At 44.0% G+C, this 24,283-nt stretch overlaps 2 protein-coding genes across 2 annotated transcripts in view; both read left to right on the plus strand.

The window, feature by feature from the left end:
* Positions 1 to 18,205, plus strand: part of cacna1ba (calcium channel, voltage-dependent, N type, alpha 1B subunit, a) — an 81,107-nt gene extending 62,902 nt beyond the window's left edge. Inside the window, 11 exon segments of the mRNA XM_069166196.1 lie at positions 2,109 to 2,214; positions 5,769 to 5,876; positions 6,264 to 6,370; positions 6,909 to 7,048; positions 7,245 to 7,380; positions 8,119 to 8,238; positions 11,191 to 11,229; positions 11,651 to 11,882; positions 12,012 to 12,229; positions 13,215 to 13,550; positions 13,552 to 18,205. Of these exon segments, the coding sequence (XP_069022297.1) occupies positions 2,109 to 2,214; positions 5,769 to 5,876; positions 6,264 to 6,370; positions 6,909 to 7,048; positions 7,245 to 7,380; positions 8,119 to 8,238; positions 11,191 to 11,229; positions 11,651 to 11,882; positions 12,012 to 12,229; positions 13,215 to 13,550; positions 13,552 to 13,737 (1,728 nt within the window). The 3' untranslated portion in view covers positions 13,738 to 18,205.
* Positions 18,206 to 18,910: 705 nt separating this feature from the next.
* The window catches only part of LOC138208269 (collagen alpha-2(I) chain), a 42,189-nt gene continuing 36,816 nt past the window's right edge, over positions 18,911 to 24,283 (plus strand). The window contains exon 1 of the mRNA XM_069166033.1: positions 18,911 to 19,116. Within this exon, the coding sequence (XP_069022134.1) occupies positions 19,017 to 19,116 (100 nt within the window). The 5' untranslated portion in view covers positions 18,911 to 19,016. The remainder of the gene's footprint in view (positions 19,117 to 24,283) is intronic.

A 24,283-nucleotide genomic window follows, 5' to 3' on the forward strand; every position in this document is an offset into this window, starting at 1 on the left:
TCTCCCTCATTGGCGTCAACTCAGGCCAAACGTCTGTGCTCTGCTCTCGTTTCCTTTCACTTTGTTTTTTTATTGCTAGCGCTCTGATATATATATATATTTTTTTTTTTATGTGTAAGCCCCTCCCCCTCATCTCTTACTGTCCTTCCTGTTTTTGCTAATCCCCGACAGAAGACTTAATTAACATTTGATCATGTTTGTGGAGGAAATTTTGCTCCCTTATGTCACTATTTTCCTTTGAATGGTACACCTTAGTTTGGGTTTTAATTTTGTGGAGCAGTGTGTGTGTGTGTGTGTGTGTGTGTGTGTGTGTGTGTGTGTGTGTGTGTGTGTAGGTGTGTGTGTGTGTGTGTGTGTAGCTTCTGTTGCTTTTCTGTGGGAGAAATATTTTCTACGTGTGCTTTTCACTTTGTGGTTCTGTCTTTGCTGCTCATTCCTTCTCATTCTTTCTTTCATATCATCTCAGTCTCTTCACTGCGGGAGATATATTTGTGTGTGTGTGTGTGTGTGTGTGTGTGTGTGTTGTGTGTGTGTGTGTGTGTGTGTGTGTTGAACACTAGCGCTGCACAGCATCAAAGAAAAATACAACTGTATGACTTTATTTATTTATTAGATTCATAAATTATATAAAAAATGGTCTGAAATGTGTAGCCAATGCAGAAAGTGTAATACCACTGAGGGCCACCAGGGGCTCCAATAGACTCTCATAAAGCATCAAGTCATCATGGTGTCATTTGATAAACTCCTAATGATCAGAGTTCCCTTCTGGAAATAACTCCAGTGTTCATTACATATTAGGACTCAAACACTGACATGTATTGATGGGCGCATGTCTGGTTTGATTGACAGGCCTGGGGTGCAGTCAGGTTGCCGGTACAGGTGGGCGGGCATAGTGTTTTTCGTAGCCCTCAGCTCATCCAAATATGGTCACTTCTGGCTGCTGCAAGTAAAAAAAAAAAAAAAAAAAAAAGCAGATCGATCGCCGGTCCAGGAATCTCCTGGAACCAATCAGCGAACAGTGTCTATGACGACCGCATTAGTCCCGCCCCTTCCTTCACTGTGATTGGACGGCTGATTGATAATTGATAATAAACTGTTCTTTTTGAATTAGTTGTGCAGCCTGTGATTGTGTGTGTGTGTGTGACACCGTACAGTGGTTGTACGAGTGTGTGTGTGTGTGTGTGTGTGTGTGTGTGTGTGTGTGTGTGTGTGTGTGTGTGTGTGTGTGTGTGTGTGTGTGTGTGTGTGCGCGCCCCCCTCAGCTCTCCATCCCCCCTCCTCCCCCACTCCTCTCCCATCTCATTCTGACTCTGCTCTCTCTTGACTCTCTGCACTGCCACTGATAGCACATGTAGGTGAATGCTTTTTTTTTTTGTTGTTGTTGTTTTTGTTGTTCTCTCTCTCTCGTTGTTGTTCAGGGGAGCTCAACTCTTACAGCGACAATCCTCGCAGCAGCATTCTGGTTTTAGCGGCGCCATTAAGTCCTCCACCAACACCGAGTCCTTTCGGTGGGACGGACTCTTTTCTTTTTATTGCCACACGATCACGTAGAGAAAAAGTCAAGCTGACGATTGGCCGGATGGCAGCCTCAGAGTCGAGCTCCTGCGACGTGTCCAGGCACCCTCATGGTTATGCGTTCACATGCCTCTTCCTCTCTTCACCTTCTTTCCGGTCGATGTCAGTCTTGCTCCAGTGCACTTTGACTTGCAGCGTAGTGCATACCGTAGCCGGTAGCAGTGAATGTGGATGTCTAGTTTGTCTCCTCCGTACGTTTCTTCTTTGTGGGAGAAGGCTTTTTGTGTGCTGGACCGAAGTCTCAGGGAACTTCTTTTTATTTTTTTTTTTATCAATGCGGCCTTCAACTCACTCACACATGTAAAAAAACAACAACAAAAAAACCTTCAAATATGAGTGGATCAGTGGGACGGGGATCGCAGCAGCACACAGACTGAACTCTCCGGGGGTTTTGTGATTTGTGGGGGAGGGGGGGGCGGAGAGGGAGGGGGGGTAGTTTCAATGCAGCCGCCTGGTGGTCTCACGTTGTGTCTCGTGTCTTGTCGCCTCGCTACCTCCCCCCCCCCCACTCCCCCCGCCTCTTCTCCTCTCAGCGCCTCGTCAAGATGAACATGCCCATCGCCGACGACAACACGGTACACTTCACCTCCACCCTGATGGCGCTGATCCGCACGGCGCTGGAGATCAAGCTGGCCTCAGGTCAGAGAAACTCCACACACACACACACACACACACACACACACACACACACACACACACACACACACACACACACACACACACACACACACACACACACACACACACACACACACACACACACACACACACACACACACACACACACACACCTCAGGATGAATTAGAAAGAATATTGATAATCGATATAACAAAAATGTGGTTCAGTTATGGAGGATTAATAATCTGAGTAGAAAAGTGCTTCATGCGTTTTTGAACAGGAAGTAGTTGTTGGTGAAAAATGGTGAGACAGTCAGTTTATTTTACTGTATTAAAACGATCAAGAACAAAATATAAAACTTTATTTCACCACCTGCAAAAACTAAAACTGCAAATTCTGCAAGTCATCTAAACTCCTCGTGAACATTTGGTATAAATCTGTTTCCTATAAGAAACTACAAACTATATCAAACTGTTATTAATCGCAAATTTTCCACAGTAAAAGTTTTGTACTGTTTCCACCTACAGCTGACATTTAAGAAAATAGAGATGATGATGATGTGAAAAGTTGAAGTTCAGGATTTTTTTGTCCCTTACAGGAAAAACGACATGAATTTCACGTGATTCTGCACGTGAAACATGTATGTTGTCCATGTGAAACATGTATGTTGTCCATGTGAAACATGTATGTTGACCATGTTGAAACATGTATGTTGACCATGTGAAACATGTATGTTGTCCATGTGAAACATGTATGTTGTCCATGTGAAACATGTATGTTGACCATGTGAAACATGTATGTTGACCATGTGAAACATGTATGTTGTCCATGTGAAACATGTATGTTGACCATGTTGAAACATGTATGTTGACCATGTTGAAACATGTATGTTGATCATGTTGAAACATGTATGTTGACCATGTGAAACATGTATGTTGTCCATGTGAAACATGCATGTTGACCATGTGAAACATGTATGTTGTCCATGTGAAACATGTATGTTGACCATGTTGAAACATGTATGTTGATCATGTTGAAACATGTATGTTGACCATGTTGAAACATGTATGTTGTCCATGTTGAAACATGAATGTTGACCATGTGAAACATGTATGTTGACCATGTTGAAACATGTATGTTGACCATGTGAAACATGTATGTTGACCATGTTGAAACATGTATGTTGACCATGTTGAAACATGAATGTTGACCATGTGAAACATGTATGTTGACCATGTTGAAACATGTATGTTGACCATGTGAAACATGTATGTTGACCATGTTGAAACATGTATGTTGACCATGTGAAACATGTATGTTGTCCATGTGAAACATGTATGTTGACCATGTGAAACATGTATGTTGTCCATGTGAAACATGTATGTTGACCATGTGAAGCATGTATGTTGACCATGTGAAACATGAATGTTGACCATGTTGAAACATGTATGTTGACCATGTTGAAACATGTATGTTGTCCATGTGAAACATGTATGTTGACCATGTGAAACATGAATGTTGACCATGTTGAAACATGTATGTTGACCATGTTGAAACATGTATGTTGTCCATGTGAAACATGTATGTTGACCATGTGAAACATGAATGTTGACCATGTTGAAACATGTATGTTGACCATGTTGAAACATGTATGTTGTCCATGTTGAAACATGAATGTTGACCATGTTGAAACATGTATGTTGACCATGTTGAAACATGTATGTTGACCATGTTGAAACATGTATGTTGATCATGTTGAAACATGTATGTTGTCCATGTTGAAACATGAATGTTGACCATGTTGAAACATGTATGTTGACCATGTGAAACATGTATGTTGTCAATGTTGAAACATGTATGTTGATCATGTTGAAACATGTATGTTGACCATGTTGAAACATGTATGTTGACCATGTGAAACATGTATGTTGATCATGTTGAAACATGTATGTTGACCATGTTGAAACATGTATGTTGATCATGTGAAACATGTATGTTGATCATGTTGAAACATGTATGTTGACCATGTTGAAACATGTATGTTGATCATGTTGAAACATGTATGTTGACCATGTGAAACATGTATGTTGTCCATGTGAAACATGCATGTTGACCATGTGAAACATGTATGTTGTCCATGTGAAACATGTATGTTGACCATGTTGAAACATGTATGTTGATCATGTTGAAACATGTATGTTGACCATGTTGAAACATGTATGTTGTCCATGTTGAAACATGAATGTTGACCATGTGAAACATGTATGTTGACCATGTTGAAACATGTATGTTGACCATGTTGAAACATGAATGTTGACCATGTGAAACATGTATGTTGACCATGTTGAAACATGTATGTTGACCATGTTGAAACATGTATGTTGACCATGTGAAACATGTATGTTGACCATGTTGAAACATGTATGTTGACCATGTGAAACATGAATGTTGACCATGTTGAAACGTGTTGACCATGTTGAAACATGTATGTTGACCATGTTGAAACATGTATGTTGACCATGTTGAAACATGTGTTGACCATGTTGAAACATGTATATTGACCATCTGAAACATGTATGTTGACCATGTTGAAACATGTATGTTGACCATGTGAAACATGAATGTTGACCATGTTGAAACATGTGTTGACCATGTTGAAACATGTATATTGACCATCTGAAACATGTATGTTGACCATGTTGAAACATGTATATTGACCATCTGAAACATGAATGTTGACCATGTTGAAACATGTATGTTGACCATGTGAAACATGTATGTTGATCATGTTGAAACATGTGTTGACCATGTTGAAACATGTATATTGACCATCTGAAACATGTATGTTGACCATGTTGAAACATGTATGTTGACCATGTTGAAACATGTATGTTGACCTTGTGAAATATGTATGTTGACCATGTGAAACATGTATGTTGACCTTGTGAAACATGTATGTTGACCATGTTGAAACATGTATGTTGACCATGTTGAAACATGTATGTTGACCATGTAACCCAGCCCGTGCAGATTCCCATCATATGTTGTAAACATGAGATCCAAATGTGTCTGTCAGGGATGCCGTGTCAGCAGATTCTCATTTATACCCTTTATTAGAGATTTAAATCTCAAACGAGAGATTTTCTCATTCTGTTTAACACCTTCTAATAATCAGAAGGTGAACGGTAGAAAACCTTTTTTATTATTATTAGTCTGACAGCTAATACTGTACAAAAAATCAGATATCTTCTAAACAGCAGCATTTCTGTGATGATGTTAAAAAAAGAGACACAGATGCGCTCCAGCTGCTATTTATTGTTCTCTGAGCTGGAAATGAGGGAATGTGAGTCCCGTTTGGACTCATTAGAGGTCTCTGAGCGGCGCTGGGTGTGTCTGCTACATCCTCCGCTGCCTCCGCCTCAATAACCAGCATCTCCCTCAGCTTCACCGTCTCCGGGTTGTAAATCCACAACCAGCTGCCTGGACCTTCGTTTTTTAATCCAACAGCCTTGTTGCTTTAATGAAGGAGGTTGACTCTGTGTGTGGGGGGTCGGTGGGGTTGGGGGGTTTCTAGGAATGGTTGCCCAGCGACTGTCTGATGCTGAGTTGAAGAAGGAGTTGTCCACGGTGTGGCCCAACCTGTCTCAGAAGACCGTGGACCTGCTGGTGACGCCTCACAAACGTAAGCGTCCTTTCAACTTTGACCTTTTCCTTTTTTTTTTACAAAGGATCAAAGACGCTTCCTGTGATCTTTGATCGTTGCTCTTTGCTGCCACCTACTGGCGAGAAGTCGTAACTTATTCCAGTTCCAGTTTGTTTTTTAATTTCTCACTGTGGACGAATGAAAGAGAAGTTCCTTTAAACTGAAGACTGAAGGAGGTGAGAAGGAGACAGAGATGGATGGAGGAGAAAAGGATGAGTCAGCACAACCTCCTCTCCTCTCCTCTCCTCTCCCTTCCTCTCCTCTCCTCTCCTCTCCTCTCCTCTCCTCTCCTCTCCTCTCCTCTCCTCTCCTCTCCTCTCCCTTCCTCTCCTCTCCTCTCCTCCTCCTCCTCCTCCTCCTCCTCAGACAACGAGCTGACGGTGGGGAAGGTCTACGCTGCCCTGATGATCTTCGACTACTACAAGCAGAACCAAGCGAGGAAGATGCAGCAGCAGAAAGCACCGGGCTCCCAGGTACGACATCACACACACACACACACACACACACACACACACACACACACACACACACACACACACCGACTGTATGCCTGCATGCATACACACCTGAACAAGATGCTTTTGTACTCGCCAGTTGTTCGCTGGTGTTTTACAAAAGCATCGACTGCTTCCCTCATTTCATTATTTTCAAAATAAAAGCACCCGTAGATTTTGCATTTTTTTTTTAAAAAGGCAGATTTTATAGCATCGTCGTGCGTCTGGCTGCAGCCGTGCACGTCTGTTCTGCAGGTGCATGTTCGTCTGCACGCACACACACACACACACACGCACACACACACACACACACGCACACACACACACACACACACGCACACGCACACACACACACACGTGCAACACTCGAGCATGACTGCGAGAGAGAATATTCTGCCCCAGGTCTGCCCCCCTCCTCCTCCCCCTCCCCCCCCCCCTCCAGATCTGGGTCCAACGATATTCTGCCTGCTGCCTGTGAGCGTCTTCAGCATGTCGTCCCTCCGTCTCTCCTCCACAGTGGCATTTCGGGACTGTGTTTGAGCCATTGCTGCCTTCCATGCAGGATGAAGACCTGCCCGGGATGGTCGACAGCGTGGAGCTTCCCAGCATGCCGCAGGCCCGACCCAGCTCCACCTCCCTCACCAACGGAGGCGCGCTGTAAGTCCGGTCGCCGCGTCGGGACCCCGAGAAGCCTGACAGCAGGAGATCAAAAAATGAATAAATAGACGTAGATTCGATTATTAGTCTGTTTTCACTGTTTTAAGTAGAAAGAATCCTTCCAGATTAACGTGCGCTCAGTTTTCACCGCTTTGTGAAACCGGAGAGTTGAAGCTGCGCCTGCTGTGCCTCACAGGCCGGCTCACGATCACGCCATCAAGCCGTCGTCCTCCTGGTTGAAGGACAAACACAAAGACGCTCCGCAGGCCACGAGCGGGAGGATGTTGTCCCGGGGCCCGTCGGAGGACCGGCCGGACGCCGCCGTCGCTCAGGTACGGAGACACGTCCACAGGGGGGCGCTGTCTCTCTGCTGCTCCGCTCAAATAACAGGAAACATTTTTGAATAACTGGCAGCTTTAATGACGTGTTTTTGCTGCCGTCTGTTTCCCGAAACACTTTTTTTTTTGTGTCGTGCTGCATTCAGGGACCCTCGATGCATTGATCAGACCGTCCTGGTACTTTAAGGGGTGCCTCATACTTCTCAGTGTGAACGTGGAGAATACTGTTTATTATGAAATGTAATAAATCATTTTGTATTTGGAAACGTAAGAAAATTAAATCATAAAGAAAACAAGCACTTTATTTGTGTTAAATTTAAAATATTAACAGATACTGAAAACAAACAGTCAAACTGATTCACGTCCGAGGATTTTATTTACACCAAACCAGACCTTCATTAGTAGAAAGAAACCTTTTCTCAACTCAACACTTCCTGCACAGATGTTTCAAATTAAAACCTGTTCTTGGTTTGAAGTAAAACATTTCATGGACTTTAATTTAAAAAGATATGAATGGAAACAGGAAGCCGGCCGGTCCAACCTGTCTCAGTAGATTTGGACTTTATTGTTTGTTTTCTTGAATACTGAATTAACTGCCATTAATTTGAAAGGGTGTGATGTGAAACTCACTCAGTGATGCTAATGGACGTGTGTGTGTGTGTGTGTGTGTGTGTGTGTGTGTGTGTGTGTGTGTGTGTGTGTGTGTGTGTGTGTGTGTGTGTGTGTGTCCAGGAGTCGGTGGAGATGGGGAAGATGGAGACCAGCGTCAGCAGTACGATCCCGGTCCTTGGATCGGGTCTGGAGAACCAGGGCCGAGCAGCTTCGATGCCTCGACTCAACACAGAGCTGCAGGTAAGAGCTCCTCTTCATCGCTCCTCTTCATCACTCCTCTTCATCGCTCCTCTTCATCATGAAACTACTCGTTAATGTTATCAGAAAGTCGGGATGCAGTACTGCAGGTTCTGTCTCATGTGTCTCTTAGTCTGCACTGCCCCCTAAAGGCAGACGGCAGGAACTACAGACACAGTGAAGAAAAGTCAAACAGCTGCTATTCATAAGCTGTAAAACCATAAATATATCCTGAATATTGGGAGGATTCCTTCTGAAAATGACAGAAACAGTGATGTTTGGACAATCTAAAGCTAGGCTAGTTAGCTTTTAGCAGAGACTCTTTATATTACCCTCTACATTATCATCAGATTTACTCACTCCCGCTCACTTTAAACTGATTTTAGGCTTGAACTTGGACTGATTTTAGACTTGGTTTAGGACTGATTTTAGACTTGGTTTAGGACTGATTTTAGACGTGGTTGAGGACTGATTTTAGACGTGGTTGAGGACTGATTTTAGACTTGGTTGAGGACTGATTTTAGACTTGGTTGAGGACTGATTTTAGACGTGGTTGAGGACTGATTTTAGACTTGGTTGAGGACTGATTTTAGACGTGGTTGAGGACTGATTTTAGACGTGGTTGAGGACTGATTTTAGACGTGGTTGAGGACTGATTTTAGACGTGGTTGAGGACTGATTTTAGACTTGGTTGAGGACTGATTTTAGACTTGGTTGAGGACTGATTTTAGACGTGGTTGAGGACTGATTTTAGACTTGGTTGAGGACTGATTTTAGACGTGGTTGAGGACTGATTTTAGACTTGGTTGAGGACTGATTTTAGACTTGGTTGAGGACTGATTTTAGACTTGGTTTAGGACTGATTTCAGACTCGGTTTAGGACTGATTTTAGACGTGGTTGAGGACTGATTTCAGACTTGGTTGAGGACTGATTTCAGACTCGGTTTAGGGCTGATTTTAGACGTGGTTGAGGACTGATTTCAGACTTGGTTGAGGACTGATTTCAGACTCGGTTTAGGGCTGATTTTAGACGTGGTTGAGGACTGATTTCAGACTTGGTTGAGGACTGATTTCAGACTCGGTTTAGGACTGATTTTAGACGTGGTTGAGGACTGATTTCAGACTTGGTTGAGGACTGATTTCAGACTTGGTTGAGGACTGATTTCAGACTCGGTTGAGGACTAATTTTAGGAGTGATCTAACCCTTGACTGTTTCGTTCTCTCTCGCTGTTGTTCTAAATGAACATCGTCTCTGATCTCGACGTGTCCAAACGTCCCGCCGCGTCTGAACGCAGCTCGACTCGGAGGACTCTCCGTCCGTCCCGCTCCGGCTCGGAAAAAAAGCTCTAAATGAATCTTTCACTGGATCCGAAGAAATATAAGAAGCACCTCATTTCCTGAGTGATGTTGATGTTGATCGATCGGTGCGTTTAAAGTGCATTCCTCTCGCAGCCCGTTGTTGATCCTGCTCTCACAGCGGAGGAGAGTCCTCGCTGATCTGATTAGACGCTGGCCGGCCGCCAGCTGTTTGTCCACGATTGTTTTTCTCCTGCTGCCGACCGAAAAGTTGATAGCGGCTCCAAATGGCTTCGGCCCCGAGATTCACCGGGCGGGGAAGACGGTAATTGGGTTAGAGAGAAAGTGGAGTTGGGGGGAGGATTAATGAAAGGATGTGAGGAACGGGGGAGGGAGGGTCGCCGTGTTATTTTTCTCACCTTTTTTGAACACAGGGCAGGAAATTCTTCAGCCGATTCAATTAATGCTTTTGGCCTTTTGGAAACGAGCTGCTGCTGCTGGCGTCTGACGGGAACTCCGTCGCTCCGCTTCATCTTCCACTCCTCCTTCCTCCTGCTCCTCCTTCCTCTTCCTCCTCCTCCTCCTCCCCACCGTCGCCCCGCTTTATCTTCCACGCTCCCTCAGATTGCTTTTCCTCCTCCTTAATTTGAGCCTAGCTTCTGGAGGATCAGGAGACGCCGTGTGATCGTCTCTCTCTGAGCTCCGTCTTTGTGCCACGGAGACACGGGACACCTCCGCCACTCCGGTCCTCCTCCTCATCCTCCTCCTCCCCCCCCGCCGACGCTCCTCTGACCCCGACTCATCGGGGAACTCTAGATCCCGATTTTGCAGTTTCATCACCTTTTAATTCAGCGTCCGTTTTAATTGTCCAGATAAGAAGCCTGGCAGACGGAGCGCAGGGAATACAGGCCGGTCGTTCTCGGAGATATCGGAGTGCAGAATTATCTGCATGACGTCCTGCAGAGCTTCCTTCTGTTTTTAGTGGCGGCTGGTGGAGATGACGGACGATACAGTTGTGCAGAAGAAACAGTCGTGAAAGTACTCGAGTGTTTCTGCTTCGTGCAACTGTTTAATTTTTATTCTGACAATCAGCAAACAGAAGCTAGAAATCTGTTTTTAATTACTCAAACTACAAACAAAAAATGTAACGGTCAAAATAATGATTTGCATTTCAAACAAATTTGCTCTTCCAGTTTTTTGTTTTGTTTTGGTCACAAAATTCTAATTTTTACTGATGAAACTTTTTGTTTGCGATTTGTGTTGTATGTAGTGGGCGGGGCCTAAACTCACAAAGGAGACGAGTAGTTGACTCACTTCCTTAAATCAACAGTTTAAACCCTTTACATGGTTATCAACACAATATCCCACCTAATTCACAGTAAATGTAATGTTTAATGATTTTTACCACTAACACTTGTGGTCTTTTACATTTATTGAAGTTTAATTAACACACAGCCTTAATTTGAAAATTCTAAATCATGAACATGCTTCTTCAAATATGGAAACTTCATTTTGGCTGAAAGTTTATTGCCTAAATACCAACATGTAGAAATCATTAGTTTTCAACAGTTTTGTATCATTTCTGTCACGTAAACCTGAACCTGCTGCTGATCCTCTTCCTGTTTCCTGTTTCCTGTCCGTCCGTCTCCTGCGTCCCAGCGGAGCCACTCCCGTCACTCTGCTGGGATCCATCTGGCCGTACGTTCACACATCAAACTCTGTTTTACTGCTTTGACTTTGTGAAGAGAAGTTTACAGCTGTTAAGAAAACTAGAATATAAGATTTAGATGTTTATGAAGCATTTTTAGTTTCATTATGACGCAAAAAAAAAGGTTCATATTGAAGCAGAAACTCCTGAAACGTGAAGAGACGTTGGTGCAGGACAAACATGGGACGAGATATGTTTTAGTTTCACGTCATGAAATGGAGATTAAACTCCAGAGACTCATGTCACATCAAATCTTTTTTAATAAGTCGATTCATTTACCAAAAGATCACGATGTTTTTTTATATCTCAGCTCATTTTTACTGAATCATCAAAAAACGTCGTCCTTCATCTTTTCACACACGATGAAGATGTGTTGAAGTCGCAGACGTTAAAAGCTCTTGTGCCCCTCAGACCGTCCCCGACAACAGCCCCATGTCGCGCTCGGCCTCCAGCGTGGCCTCACAGCGGCCCCCGGAGGTCAACCTGAGGGACTACACCCTGGAGAAGCCCATCAGCCAGGAGCGACCCCACCACCACCACCACCACCACCACCACCGCTGCCACCACCGCCGGGACCGGGACCGGGACAAGAGGCAGCGGTCTCTGGACACGCCCCTCGGCGGTCAGCCCGCCTCCTCCGCAGGTCAGTGGACAAACACGGGCTGGTGTCACATAGACATCCAGTACATTCACCAGAAGCTCCGCCTCCCACCTGGTCACACTTCCTCCTCCTCCTCCTCCTCCTCCTCTTCCTCCTCCTCCTCCTCCTCAGGTGCACCAGGAGAGCCAGCGTCGGACCCGGCCGCCCCCAGAGAGCGAGGCCAGGAGCGCGGCCGCTCCCACGAGAGGAAGCATCATCACTCCTCGGCGGAGAAGCAGCGCTACTACTCCTGCGACCGCTACTGCAGCCGGGAACACTGCCACACCAAGTCGGCCACCGCCAGCTGCGCCGTCTCCCCCGGCGACGGGCCGGAGGCCGGCACCAAGCAGGTGGGAGGGCGGGTCGAGTAGAGGAGGAGGCTGCTGATAGACGCTCCCTCCAGGACGCCGCTGAGTTTGTTCGGGATTATTTAGATCAAAAATGTTCAATTTTTGCAGCGAATTTTCTAAAAAAAATGTATTTGATTTGCAGAATTTGAAGTGAATTTTTTTTTTTTAAATTTTAAGAAATTACTTTTATTTATTTTTTTAAGCACTACCTGGCAAAGGAATAAAAGCTCTAAAAGTGACAGCCTTCATCAGCCTTTCAAAATAAGAGCGTTCGATGCTGTTTTATTCATGTCAATTCAAGTTAACACAAACAAAGACACGTCTCTGACAAATGGACGTGTCGATAAAACTCATTTAACAATCACTTCCTTTGATAATAAACATTTAATTCAATCATTTTATTGATTTAGGAATTTAAAAAACAAAATAGCAATTGCTTGAATTTGCGTATAATATGTTATATTATGTTAAAGATTGGTGTTTCCTGGCGGGACCGGATGAATCGCTGCTCCCTCAGTACCAGATAGTGTTTGTCTAGAAGATGACGCTCTGCATGCTCTGACCTTCTCCTCCGTCGCCACGGTTACAGCCTCTCATGGCCTCTCGCTTCTTTCCCCACTTTTCTCTTTTCATCATCTCCATCTCATCTGTTTCCTTCATGACGTCGTCTCTCCCTGTTCTCCCTCATTGGTGTCATCCTGTCTCACATTTTACTGCCCCCCCCCCTCCTCTTCTCCTCCTCTTCTCCTCCTCTTCTCCTCTCCTGTCCTCTCCTCCCCCTCCTCTTCTCCTCCTTTTCTCCTCCTGTCCTTCTCCTTCCCTCCTCTTCTCCTGCCCCCCTCCTCTTCTCTTGCCTCTCCTCCTCTTCTCCTCCTCTCCTCTTGCCCCCCCCCCCCCCCCCCCCCCCCCGTCTACCGTTTCCCTTCTCGGACACGTTCTCCTCATCGTTCTCTCGTTTCAAATTGCTTGTCCACTCTTCATCCAGGGCAGTGGTTGGGTTAAAGGCGGCCCGGTGGCGCTGAGCTCCAGTTCTAGCACGCCGAGCCGCGGACGTCGGCAGCTCCCCCAGACCCCCCTCACCCCGCGGCCCGGGGTGGCCTACAAGACTGCCAACTCCTCCCCCGTGCACTTTGTGTCCAGCCGGGCCTCTCTGAGCCGCGGCCTGTCGGAGCACGACGCCCTCGGCCACGCCGGCTCCCGTCACTTCCCCTGCCCCGTCACCCGCATCTGCTCCGAGCCCTTCCTGGGCCGGGCCCGCGGCGAGGCCCCGGACGGCCCGTACGGCAGCCTCCGGGACCGGCTGGACGTCTTCCGGGACGCGGCGGCGCCGTCTCCCGGGCCCCCGCGCCGGACGCTCACCTCGGATCGCGCCGCCTCGCGGGACGGGACTTCCCGCTCCGCAGCAGAACCTCGGCGTGCCCAACGGGTACCACTTCAGCTTCGGGGGCGGCTCCGGCGCCAGGGCACCCAGGTATTACCCGGAGGTGGAGGAGGACGAATGGTGCTAGCATGGCTTCAAAACCAACCTTTTTAATGCATTTTGGAGGAATCGTGATGAGTTTTATCATCTTCTTCGAAGGCTTTCGTTTACATCGTCACTGTGTGTGTTTAACGCTGTATTTTAATCCCGACTGGAAGAGCTGCGGTCCGGCAGGACGTCCGAACGGGGAAGAAAGCTTCGGAGGGTCCAAACCAAATGTGGACCAACAAAATGTCGTCTTTTTCAAAAGAAGCACGTCGATCAGGAAACTTTCCGTCAGCGTCTCGTCTCTCAGTGATCTTCAGCGTTTGGTTGACACCGTACTGAACATCAAACGGTGTCGTCCATGAACCAGCTGTTACACAGAAATCTGTTGTTTTTTACTGTTTCACTTTTTTTTTCTGAGCAGTAAAAGTTGAATCACATTCCACATCCAGCAAAATGATTTGTCATATTTCTGATATGAACTCTGTTTCAGTCTCTGGTGTTTGTCAGAACAGCTGCTTCCTGCTGCTGCTGGAAACGAGGTGGACGAGTCGAAACCAAAACATTCAGCTGAAAGGAGCTAAAATGCAGATTAGTGGAATTCTCTGCAGGTTTGTCACAACTTTCACCTTCTGTTTTTAATTACAAATATATAAAATATTTACTGGTGCAGCTTTTAATAGTAGATTACAACTATCGGTAAGTTTTATAACCTGTCGTAAACCTTTGACCCAGAAAGTAGTGATGTCATCAACCATCAGTGATGTCATCAACCATCAGTGATGTCATCGTTGGTTCGTGAACGTTATGAATCCTCCAGTTCAGATTCTGTCCGTCACCATCTTTACTACTTCGGAGCGGTTTGGAAACAGGAAGTGACCATATTTGGATGAGTCACAACATGTTCCTGCAAATGTTTCACAATAAAAGCCGGAGGGCTTTTAATTTGAAACAGTACTAACAGTACACGTTAAACAGTGTAATACACCAACTTTAACAGGGCAAACGGAAGCAGATCAAAAGGAGGTCTTGTCGTGAATCCATCAACGCACCTTAAATATCGTCATAGAAACTCCATTACGTTTGTTTTAATTGGCTCTCTGACAGGACATACTCACTTAAATCAATCACTTAAAAATATAAATTATTTTCAGCTGGATTAAGACGACTTTGAACATTTTATTTACTTATTTAGAGAAAAACAAAATGCCTACGCATGCAAAAAGCTCCCTTTATCAGATGGTTAACAGACTCGTCACCTTATTCCACGTTAAATAAACTCAGCCAGCAGCACAACACACGATATTAAAAGTTATTTATTTTAAGCTGAATGAGGCGCAGCTGAAGGTTTAAAGTTTGTTTTTGAGGGTCAGTGTGGCAGTTTTCAACAAGAAAAACGATCCACTGAGTCACGAGACGGAAAGCAGGTCGGTATCGTTGAGAGAAGTCGTGAATAAAAGCTCAGACATTCAGACGTGGTACAAACAGCCGTGTTGCTCTTGTAGTTCGGGACGCTGCCATTCCATGACGATGCCTAAATCCTTTACGACATTCCCTCGGTGTCGGCGGGACGTTTAAATGTTTAAACGTTTAAACGTGAAGAAGACGACGTGCATGGTAGCGAGAAAACATCGGACCGGAAAAGAAAAAAAAAAAAAAACTTCTCGTAGATGTTCTCTTTTCATTGTGTGCATTTTTTTTCTACGACATGACAAACAACAACAACAACAACAAAAATCAAAACAAAAGGTGTGTTTTACGTGAACTGCTTCCGGTTTGCCATCGTTTTCAGGTCGTAACGTTTTTTCTTACAGACTTCTTTGCGATGTTTTAAGACGAAGTGCCTATCCTTTTAGATATTCAGTAGAAGAAGAAGAAGAAGAAAAAAAAGATGCAATTGTCAACTGTTTTCGAAACGCATCCACCTGAGTAGACGTCGGAGTCCTTCTATGTAGCTCTGCAGGAAACACGTTGTACAGGAAGCCTTATTCTGCGATCGGAGAGAGAGTCTGCAGTCACGCTTTAAAAGAGACGCGAACGTGACCTCACGATTATTTTTCTTTGTTTTATAAATCGTGTGTGTGTGTGTGTGTGTGTGTGTGTGTGTGTGTGTGTGTGTGTGGGGTCGGGAGGAAACGCTATGCGAGCATTTAACTGCATAAATATATCAAAACCATTTGCATTAATGCCGGTAACACGATGTGCATGTTTAGCTACAAACACTTTGTAGACTTTTTGGTTTGTTTGTGTGTGTGTGTGTGTGTGTGTGTGTGTGTGTGTGTGTGTGTGTTTAGCATTTCTGGGTCCAGTGTTTTTGGTTCGTGGTGTTTTTTAATTTTTTTTTAAATTTTTTTATCCTTTGATGGACAACTGGCAAAAAATGGATGTTGTAACTTCATGCCAAGATATTTCCAGCAGCTGCTGTTCTGAGGAAAATGTTACAGAGATGTAAGTTTTTCATGTTATTAAAGATCAGAAAGGAAAAAGGTAGGAAAGTGCTAAAAAAAAAGAAAAAAAGAGGCAACTTCTCCAGCTACATTTAGCAAAACACAAATTAACCCGATTATTATCTGCGTTCCCGTGCTGTATTTTGAAGCTGGTGCCATTATCGATATTTTATTTTGAAAATTAAGCGAATTTGAGCAGAAATAAACATTTTTTGCGAGAATCGATTAAATTCACTTACAGTAGCTACACAACCAAAACGCATTCATCACGTATTTATTCAAAACTAACATCGTAATAAAGATCAGAATTTCACTTTTTAATTCATGTATTTCTTTGTAAGGAAAAAAAAAAGACCAACAAATCATTGAGCAGCGGCTGAACTGTCTGGTCCTGCTGATGAGTTCGCTTAAGATCAACAGCGCAAATGAGAGAATGTTTTTTCCCGAGGTACGATCTGAACCGAACATTTTACAGTGTTTAAATCAACTACGTAGAAGGAGACATCGTTTTCTAAAAATATCTTTGGTGTTTCTGTCCCGACATGTTTTGTGATTTAATAATAACACATCATCTGTGATGAGCTAATATCGGTCACACGGCTGTAATGACGAACTGGGGAACGCAGATAATAACGTCACGTTACACGTCTGATTGAAACCGAGAAGGCCTTTTTCTTTTTCTTTTTTTTTTGCTGGTGCTCGTTACAAACCCACGCAGGTAAATGTAGGAAATCTGATTTACTGTAGAACTGAAGCGCTGCGGCAGATTGAAGAAGTTTAAAATATGGAGAAAGTTCAAAAACTAAAATCTCTAAAATACCAGAATACTCATCGTACACACAAAACAACAAAATATTTGTAATATGCAACTTTGCTGGACTGGATTGTCTCTTTCGTGAAAGCTGTGCTTTTTTTTTTAACGTTCTCGAGAGACGTTAAAACCTCTGCAGCAGCTGGTTTAAAAGGTAGACAAGGTGTTTGTGGGCGGGGCCTCTTTTCTTTTTGAAACCGCAGTGACCCCTCACCACGGGGGGCCGAGCAGACACAAGCTAAAGACAAGCGAGTTAGGGCTATGCAACAAGACAAAAAAACCATCTCGACCATCCATTCTGTAGCTTTACATGCTGGTCTCTTCAGATTCAGGCTTCAGCATGAGTGTGACCAAATGTTTTATAGGAAAAAAACGCTACGAAAAAACAACATGCAAACAAAAAAACAAACCAAAAAAAAGACTTACAAATGCATAAAGGCACAAAGTGTAAACAAGAAACAGAATATTTAGGATTACAGCAACTTTATACGTATATTTGCATGCATAACATTTACCCAAAATGCTCAAAACTCGGGAGGAGGCGTGGCCTGTCAGGTCACGATTAAAAAAAATAAAAATAAAAAAAAAGGTTTTCAAGAATCAACCTCGAACAGTCAAAACGTGAATCTCTTCGTCTGAGACGGCTTCATATTCTGCAAATACATTCATTGTTTTTTTAAACAATTCAAACTATGGCAAAAAATAAACAAATGAAAACCTTCTTTAACTATGCGGCCTCTGTCTCGCGTCGAAGGAAGCGTAACCACGCGCCCGAGTCCGGACCGATCGGCCATCAGACGTCAGAAGCGATCCGACCTCTTTTATTTCTGCGTAAACCACCGGCGGTGTTGATGTGGCTTTTCTTTTCTTTTCTTTTTTTCTTTCATAGAGAAAAATAGGAAAACGTTTGCATGTTCCTAACGACGTATGTGCATGTAGAGAACTCAGTACTTTTAGATACCATGTGTTCTTTTGTTGTTGATTTTTAATATTTGATATAAACCGTGGGGGTTTGTTGAGAAGACAAATTTCTATAAAAAAACAACAGTATTGACCACCGTCGATCGTTGCCCCCCCCGTGCAGCGGAGCTGGAACATTCCTTTATTCCTTTATTTATTTGGGTCTTGGGATTCAGTGAAATGTTTGTTTGCCTGATTTTATGTTTTCTTGGCCAGACTTTGAATTCTGCTGTTGTTTCTACATTTAACATTTTGTATGACGCAAAAGTTCCTTGAAATAAAAAAGAATGAAATGAAAATGTCTCGTTTACATTTTACTCGACTTTTCTTCTTTAAATCATTCAAGATGCGTTTGAAAGCTCAGAGAAAAACATCCAGTAAGTGGCCGTTGAAACTGCTCTCAGGGGCTAAAGAGTGAATTACAAAATACTCGAGATATTTCTGATATTCTCAACGTACATTTATTGAATTTAAGGGAACAACTATTTTAAGTATTCAACCAACAAAACGAGGTCAAAACCTTATATGGGGCTGGATTGTGCATGAAACGCTGAAGGGCTTTTATTTTGAAAAGGACACAGCAAATTGCGTCATCCAGATGATGACGGGTGACGTCAGACGTTTTCTCATAAGAGCTCCAGAGTTCAAACTGTTAAAATTGTGGCTAACAGAAAAAAAACAGGCAGAAGAAAGACAACAGGTGAGCTACCCAGAGTGCCTGCTGGGTAATGTAGTTTATTTAGGTCCACTATGAATATAATGTAATGAAGGGGGGCAGAAAAGAGTATGATGCGCAAGAAAAAGTCACGTGACACCAAAGAGTAAAACGTAGAATCCACTTTGAGCACCGCATTTAACCAAAACCGTCACGTTCAGACTTTTGTTTTGAAACTCTTCACCGGAAGTTCCCCCCTCCTCTTAAAGTCTCGCCAGCTTGACTCGCGGCGAATAAAAGCGGAGACCAAGCGCATCACCTGAGATGGTGAGCGCACCGGCGGAGCAGTCGGTAAACCAACGATGACCCGTTTACCGGAGAAAGGCACGTGAGCTCCCGTCGGCCTGTTCGTCCGGTGTCTGACGGTCCAGCCGCCAAACAGCGAGGCCATGTTTTCAGTGCGCAAAGTGCAGTTTCTGTTGGTTTACATCGACATACTGGGACGTGCTGTGGACGTGATGCCGTTACATGGAGACACATGGCGGACAGGTGAGACACCTTTATTAAAAAGATATATATTATAAAGTCAAATAAACCGAATGATATTAATTTATTACAGAAATAATGCAACGTGAAGTTCATGATAGTCTCCAAAACAGATCCAATACCACACTGTGCATATATTTCTATAAACTGCTCTGACCTGCATTTTTCAAAGAGTATCTTCCAGTTTTCTTTTACAATAAATACATGTATTATTTCCACGTCCTCATCTGAGCTGTTTATGTTCAATATTTCTCAAAAATGTCCTCTGAATTCTTTAAAAGACGACTTGCAGCTGCAGCTCTGGACTTGTTCTTGGACTTGTAGTTCCCAGACTTCTCCACCGGGAGCCGCTGTTGCAGCAGTGAAACTCCCATGAAAGTTTAAAATGTGCATTATAAATAATACAAAAGGCAAAGTTTAAAGGTTGTTGTTGTTGTTGTTGTTGTTGCATGGATGACTTGATTAATCGGTGTTTTTTTTTTTAAATCGCCAACTACTCTGATCGATTCATCATTTTGGGTTATTTTTCTTCTTTCTTTATTCCTCTATGATCAACAAACTGAATGTTGGTGGACTAAACAAAACATTTCAGGCTGCACCTTCAGTTTTGGGAAAACATTGGTCGACATTTATCATCATTTTCAGACAGTTTAAAGACCAAAAAAACCGACTTGATTAATGGAGAAAAGATCTGCTCGATTGATGGATAATTAAAATAATCGTTAGTTGCAGTCGTACTCTGAAACATAATGTTATTATACACCTTTTAAGTAGTTCCCAAATCCACACGTTTCTGTCCACATGTTGAAGAAGAGATTTCCCTCTGTGATTAAGAACAGTTTCACGGCCTCCGTCTGGACTTTCAAGGACTCTGAAAGCTGCTGTTGGTTTGTTTTGATGACGAGAGAAGAGGATGAAGAGCCGCTGATTGTACACGAGGAGTCATTTGTGTCGATGAAGCAGATTTTATTTTGGAAAGTCTTGGTGCTGAGACACTTTCAGCAGAGCTTCTAATGAGGAACTTTTATTTTGGAGAAATCACAGGAACTGTTACAAACGTGTAAAACTCCTGGAAATATTGTGGAGATCGGTTGAAATTGAAATTTGTTTGAAGTGACCATATTTGGATGAGCTAAGGGGGGGGGAGGAGCAAAGGGGGTGGATCAAACTGAGAACTGAAGCCCCGCCCATATGCACATTAATCACACCAGACACGCCCCCAAAACACAATATCTAATGAACGCTGGAGTTATTTCCAGAAGGAAACTGATCAGAAGGAGTTTATCTAATATGATGACTCGTGGAAAACATTTACTGACTTTGTATTTCAGGAGAGAACTTGATGCTTTTCTAATAAGAGTCTACTGGAGCCCCTAGTGGCCGTCGGTGGTATTGAGGACTAGAAGCCACCACCAGGACGTCCAGCTCTCTGAGGTCATTAAAGCCTGAACAGATCTATCTCCTCTTGACGGAGTTCCTCCTTTTGATGTGTGCCGGAGACGTTGTCCTTTTTTTTTTTTTCATTTTTAAGCTCCGTCATATCTGATGTGATGTTTTAACGGAGACGCTGAGCAGAAAGCCGATCTGTGTTTCTTCTCTCGTGTCACATCAAAGCGCCGCGGCAGCCGTCCGGGCCGAGCCTTCGAGGAGCAGACGGGACGGTAATTAATGTCACTCACCTGTCATGGCTGAAGCCTCGCCGTAGGGCGGCGGCGGCGTCTCTGTGTACGAACGCCAGACTCATCGCTGTCACAAATAACGTAACGAAGCCGAGACAGACGGGTCTGAAGGGAAATCTGGATTCATCCCCGACCGAGCAGAATTTATGGACTGAAGCAAAATAAGAAAAGTAAAATGTTCCATCATGAAGCCCCACGATGCTGAACGTCACGTATCAACAACGCCAAAAAAAAACAGCTGACAAAGTGCTAACTGCGCTACAAAACAGGGAAACTCGAGTTAACGATGCTAACGACCCTCAGACGCCTCAGAAGGTTCCCAGTGGAACTCGGTGTTGACAGTCTGACTCTGGGGAACAAATTCACGGTTGCACAACTCCCACCAACGTCAAAGAAAAAACCCACCTGGTGTCTCCTGACCCGACGCTACAGCAGATTCAGGGTAAGCAATAATAAAAATATAAAACAATTTACACAGTTTACACAAATAGAATAAAATGAAACAACAACAGCGCGATGCTCTTTTTTTTTATTATTGGCTATAAATGTCACCAGTTTTGCAGATGTTTCACGAAGCAGATTTTTGCCCCACGAAGCGGTCGGGGGTTCACCGGTTATCGCCGCTCATTCTGAACCGAAGGATCTCGTTACCGGTTGTCACGGCAACCCATCCAACCACTGTTGAGCAATTCGAGGCGTCTGAGGCGTCACTACGTTTGAAATCTTTCAGTGTGGATTTCGACTTGAGGGATTTTCTTTAAGATTTCGCCAATTTCCGGCCGTCACGTGATCGATATCTGGGGAATCTGGACAAACGTGGATGTGAGCTGCAAATTTTACGGCCGCCGGAGGAAGTACGCAACCATCAGGAGGCAATTCCACTTCAACGATCAATACAGTTTTTGTCGCTTTCGGTGGCAACTTCAAGAAGATCCCGTCGAGCCTTAAAAAGCAAAGAATCTCGAGACGCCCCGAAATCCTTCAGGCGCTTTTAAAAGCGTCCCGGAGGAGAAGGAGGATCCTGGTGAACGTCGGAGACGGTCTGGTCTCACTTTTCAGAGTCAGAGTTCATCCATGTGTTCCAGGAATGTTCCTCTCACCTGAGATCAGTCACAATCATTTCAACTCCACATCCGGACGAACTCTCCGTCAACGCTTCGTCTGCAGCCGACGTGGAAGAACACGAGCCGGCTTTCCATCTCGGTCATTTTCATTTCAGAAGTCGATTCTGCTCATTTTTCTTGCGTCGCTGCAGTTTGTAGTTTTTTTTAAAATTTATTTCCGTTTTCTTTTGGTGGTGACGGACGTCTGCAGCGGTGTTGAGTTACAGGAGTCGCCTCGTCACGGCTCAATATTATTCTTCCGGGAGGGAAATATCTCAGGGCTCAGACTCGGTGAAGAATGTGGAGAATTTTGAAAGTGAAAGCTCGTCTACCTGAATGAGTGAATGTCGGTCATCGGGCTGAAGAAGCAGAAGTCACGCAGTCGCTGTCAATCAGAGTCTTCTTCATCTTCTTCATCTTCATCTTCTTCATCTTCTTCATCTTCTTCATCTTCCTCTGCAGCTACGACGTCCTTCACCAACGTCATGCTGACTTGTGATCGATTTGTGGTGGATTTGGAAATTGCAACGTAACTTTGTAGATAGTTGAGAGTTTTTTGCAGAAAATAATTGTTCAATTTCTTTAATTTACATTTTTTAATACATTTTTTTTTTAGCACTAACTGATAAAGGAATAAATATGTAATCACTTCCTTTGATAATAATCCTGCTGCACATTACAGAAATATTTTTGTTTTAATATATTTGTATTTATTTATTAAACTTAGAAAATGTAAAACATTTTTTATAAAAAAAAAAAAGTAACGCAGCTTTCATCAGCCTTTCAAAATAAGAGCTTTAGATGCTGTTTAATTCATGTTCATTCAACACATAGACCTGCTGGATGAAACAAACAAAGAGACGTCTCTGACAACTGGACGTGTGGAGAAAACTCATTTAACATCCAGTAATATACATCCTTCGATAATAAGCATTAAAAATCTGAAATTCTAATGTTAATCCCACATTAAACAGGTCACTTCCTGTTTCTCCTCTTGTTCCTGTTCCTCTGGTGAACAGAGTTTTATTTGGTGATGAAAACAGAAGCAGAAACATTCTGGTTGGAAAAGTTCCCGCAAAGTGTCGAGCAGCTGAAATCCTGTATCAGGCAAGAACGGGACCACATTTCACTTTCAAAACTCCAGCAACCGCTCTGGAAACGGGGCTGTAAACCGATCCAACGTCGGCCGCTGGTACGAATGTGAAATATGAAAAATCGTCTGCAGAGACGGGAGTTTTCCGGGTTTTTTACTCTCCGTGAACCAGTCAGCGTTTGGCTCGGCCGCCCGGGACGGAGTTAAAGTCCAAATATCGTCTCCTCTCAACAGATGGAGTCAAGATGGCCGTCCGTCTTCCTCCTGCAGGAGCTCATCGTCTCCTCACTTACTTCAGAAAGTCTTTTTCTTCTGCTGCATCGGCGGCTTTGGTTTGTGGTGAGTTTGGTTACAGAGCGACTCACTAAAAAACCTGCAGGTATAACATGCACCCCCCCATGAAGAAATGCCTCACACACACACACACACACACACACACACACACACACACACACACACACACGCACACACACACACACACACACACACACACACACACTGGTAACCTGCAGCTTCACCTGTAGCAGCCCGGTCGTCAAATGTTCTTTTGTTGCTCTAATGGCGGTTAGTAAAAAAAGCTTTTAGGTGCATTACCGCCACCTTGTGTCGGAACCGAAGACAAGAGAAAATATATTATTTTTAAATAAAATAAGATTGTCACGTAGACGTTTTGTTTTTTTCGATGATTTACTAACTTTTTAAAATCATGAACCGGAGATGTACCTGCATCTGTTTGGAGCGGTGGTTGTTCACGTCCTCAGAAATGAACGCAACACGTTAGAGGAGCGGGGAGGGCGGAGTCAAGGTCACATGACGGATTATTTTCAGATGGACCTCCAGAAAACTAATAAGAAGGAGTGACTTTAGCTAACAACACCGAGATAACTGATGGACACATTTTATTCACTTTGGATTTGATGAGAAGTTCTTGGAGATCTTTGTTGCTTCACATTTAGCGTCTCTGGTGAAAACTTTACGACTTTCTTTAAAGCAGGACGGTCTTTTCCCCGTCGGTCCGCCGTCATGTGTTTCCTTTATCCACGGCTGTTACAGTGCTGCTGAGCTCGTTCACGGAGATTATGATTGAAGGCTGTTTTAAGACTTCATCACCCCCCTCCCTCCTCCTCCTCCTCCTCCTCCTCTTCCTCCCCCTCCCCCCCCTCCTCCCTCCTCCTCCTCCTCCTCCTCACCTCGCTGGGTGTTGGATTTCACTGCCATTCCAGGGTAGATGACTGCATCGGCTCCGCGGGGGCATTTAGCACAAGTTCAAGGGTTCGGTCATTGGAGGGGGATGG

Source organism: Embiotoca jacksoni, unplaced genomic scaffold, assembly GCF_022577435.1.
Source record: "Embiotoca jacksoni isolate LCO1_2020_lvr unplaced genomic scaffold, fEmbJac1.0.p SCAF_37, whole genome shotgun sequence".
Lineage (NCBI taxonomy): Eukaryota > Metazoa > Chordata > Actinopteri > Embiotocidae > Embiotoca > Embiotoca jacksoni.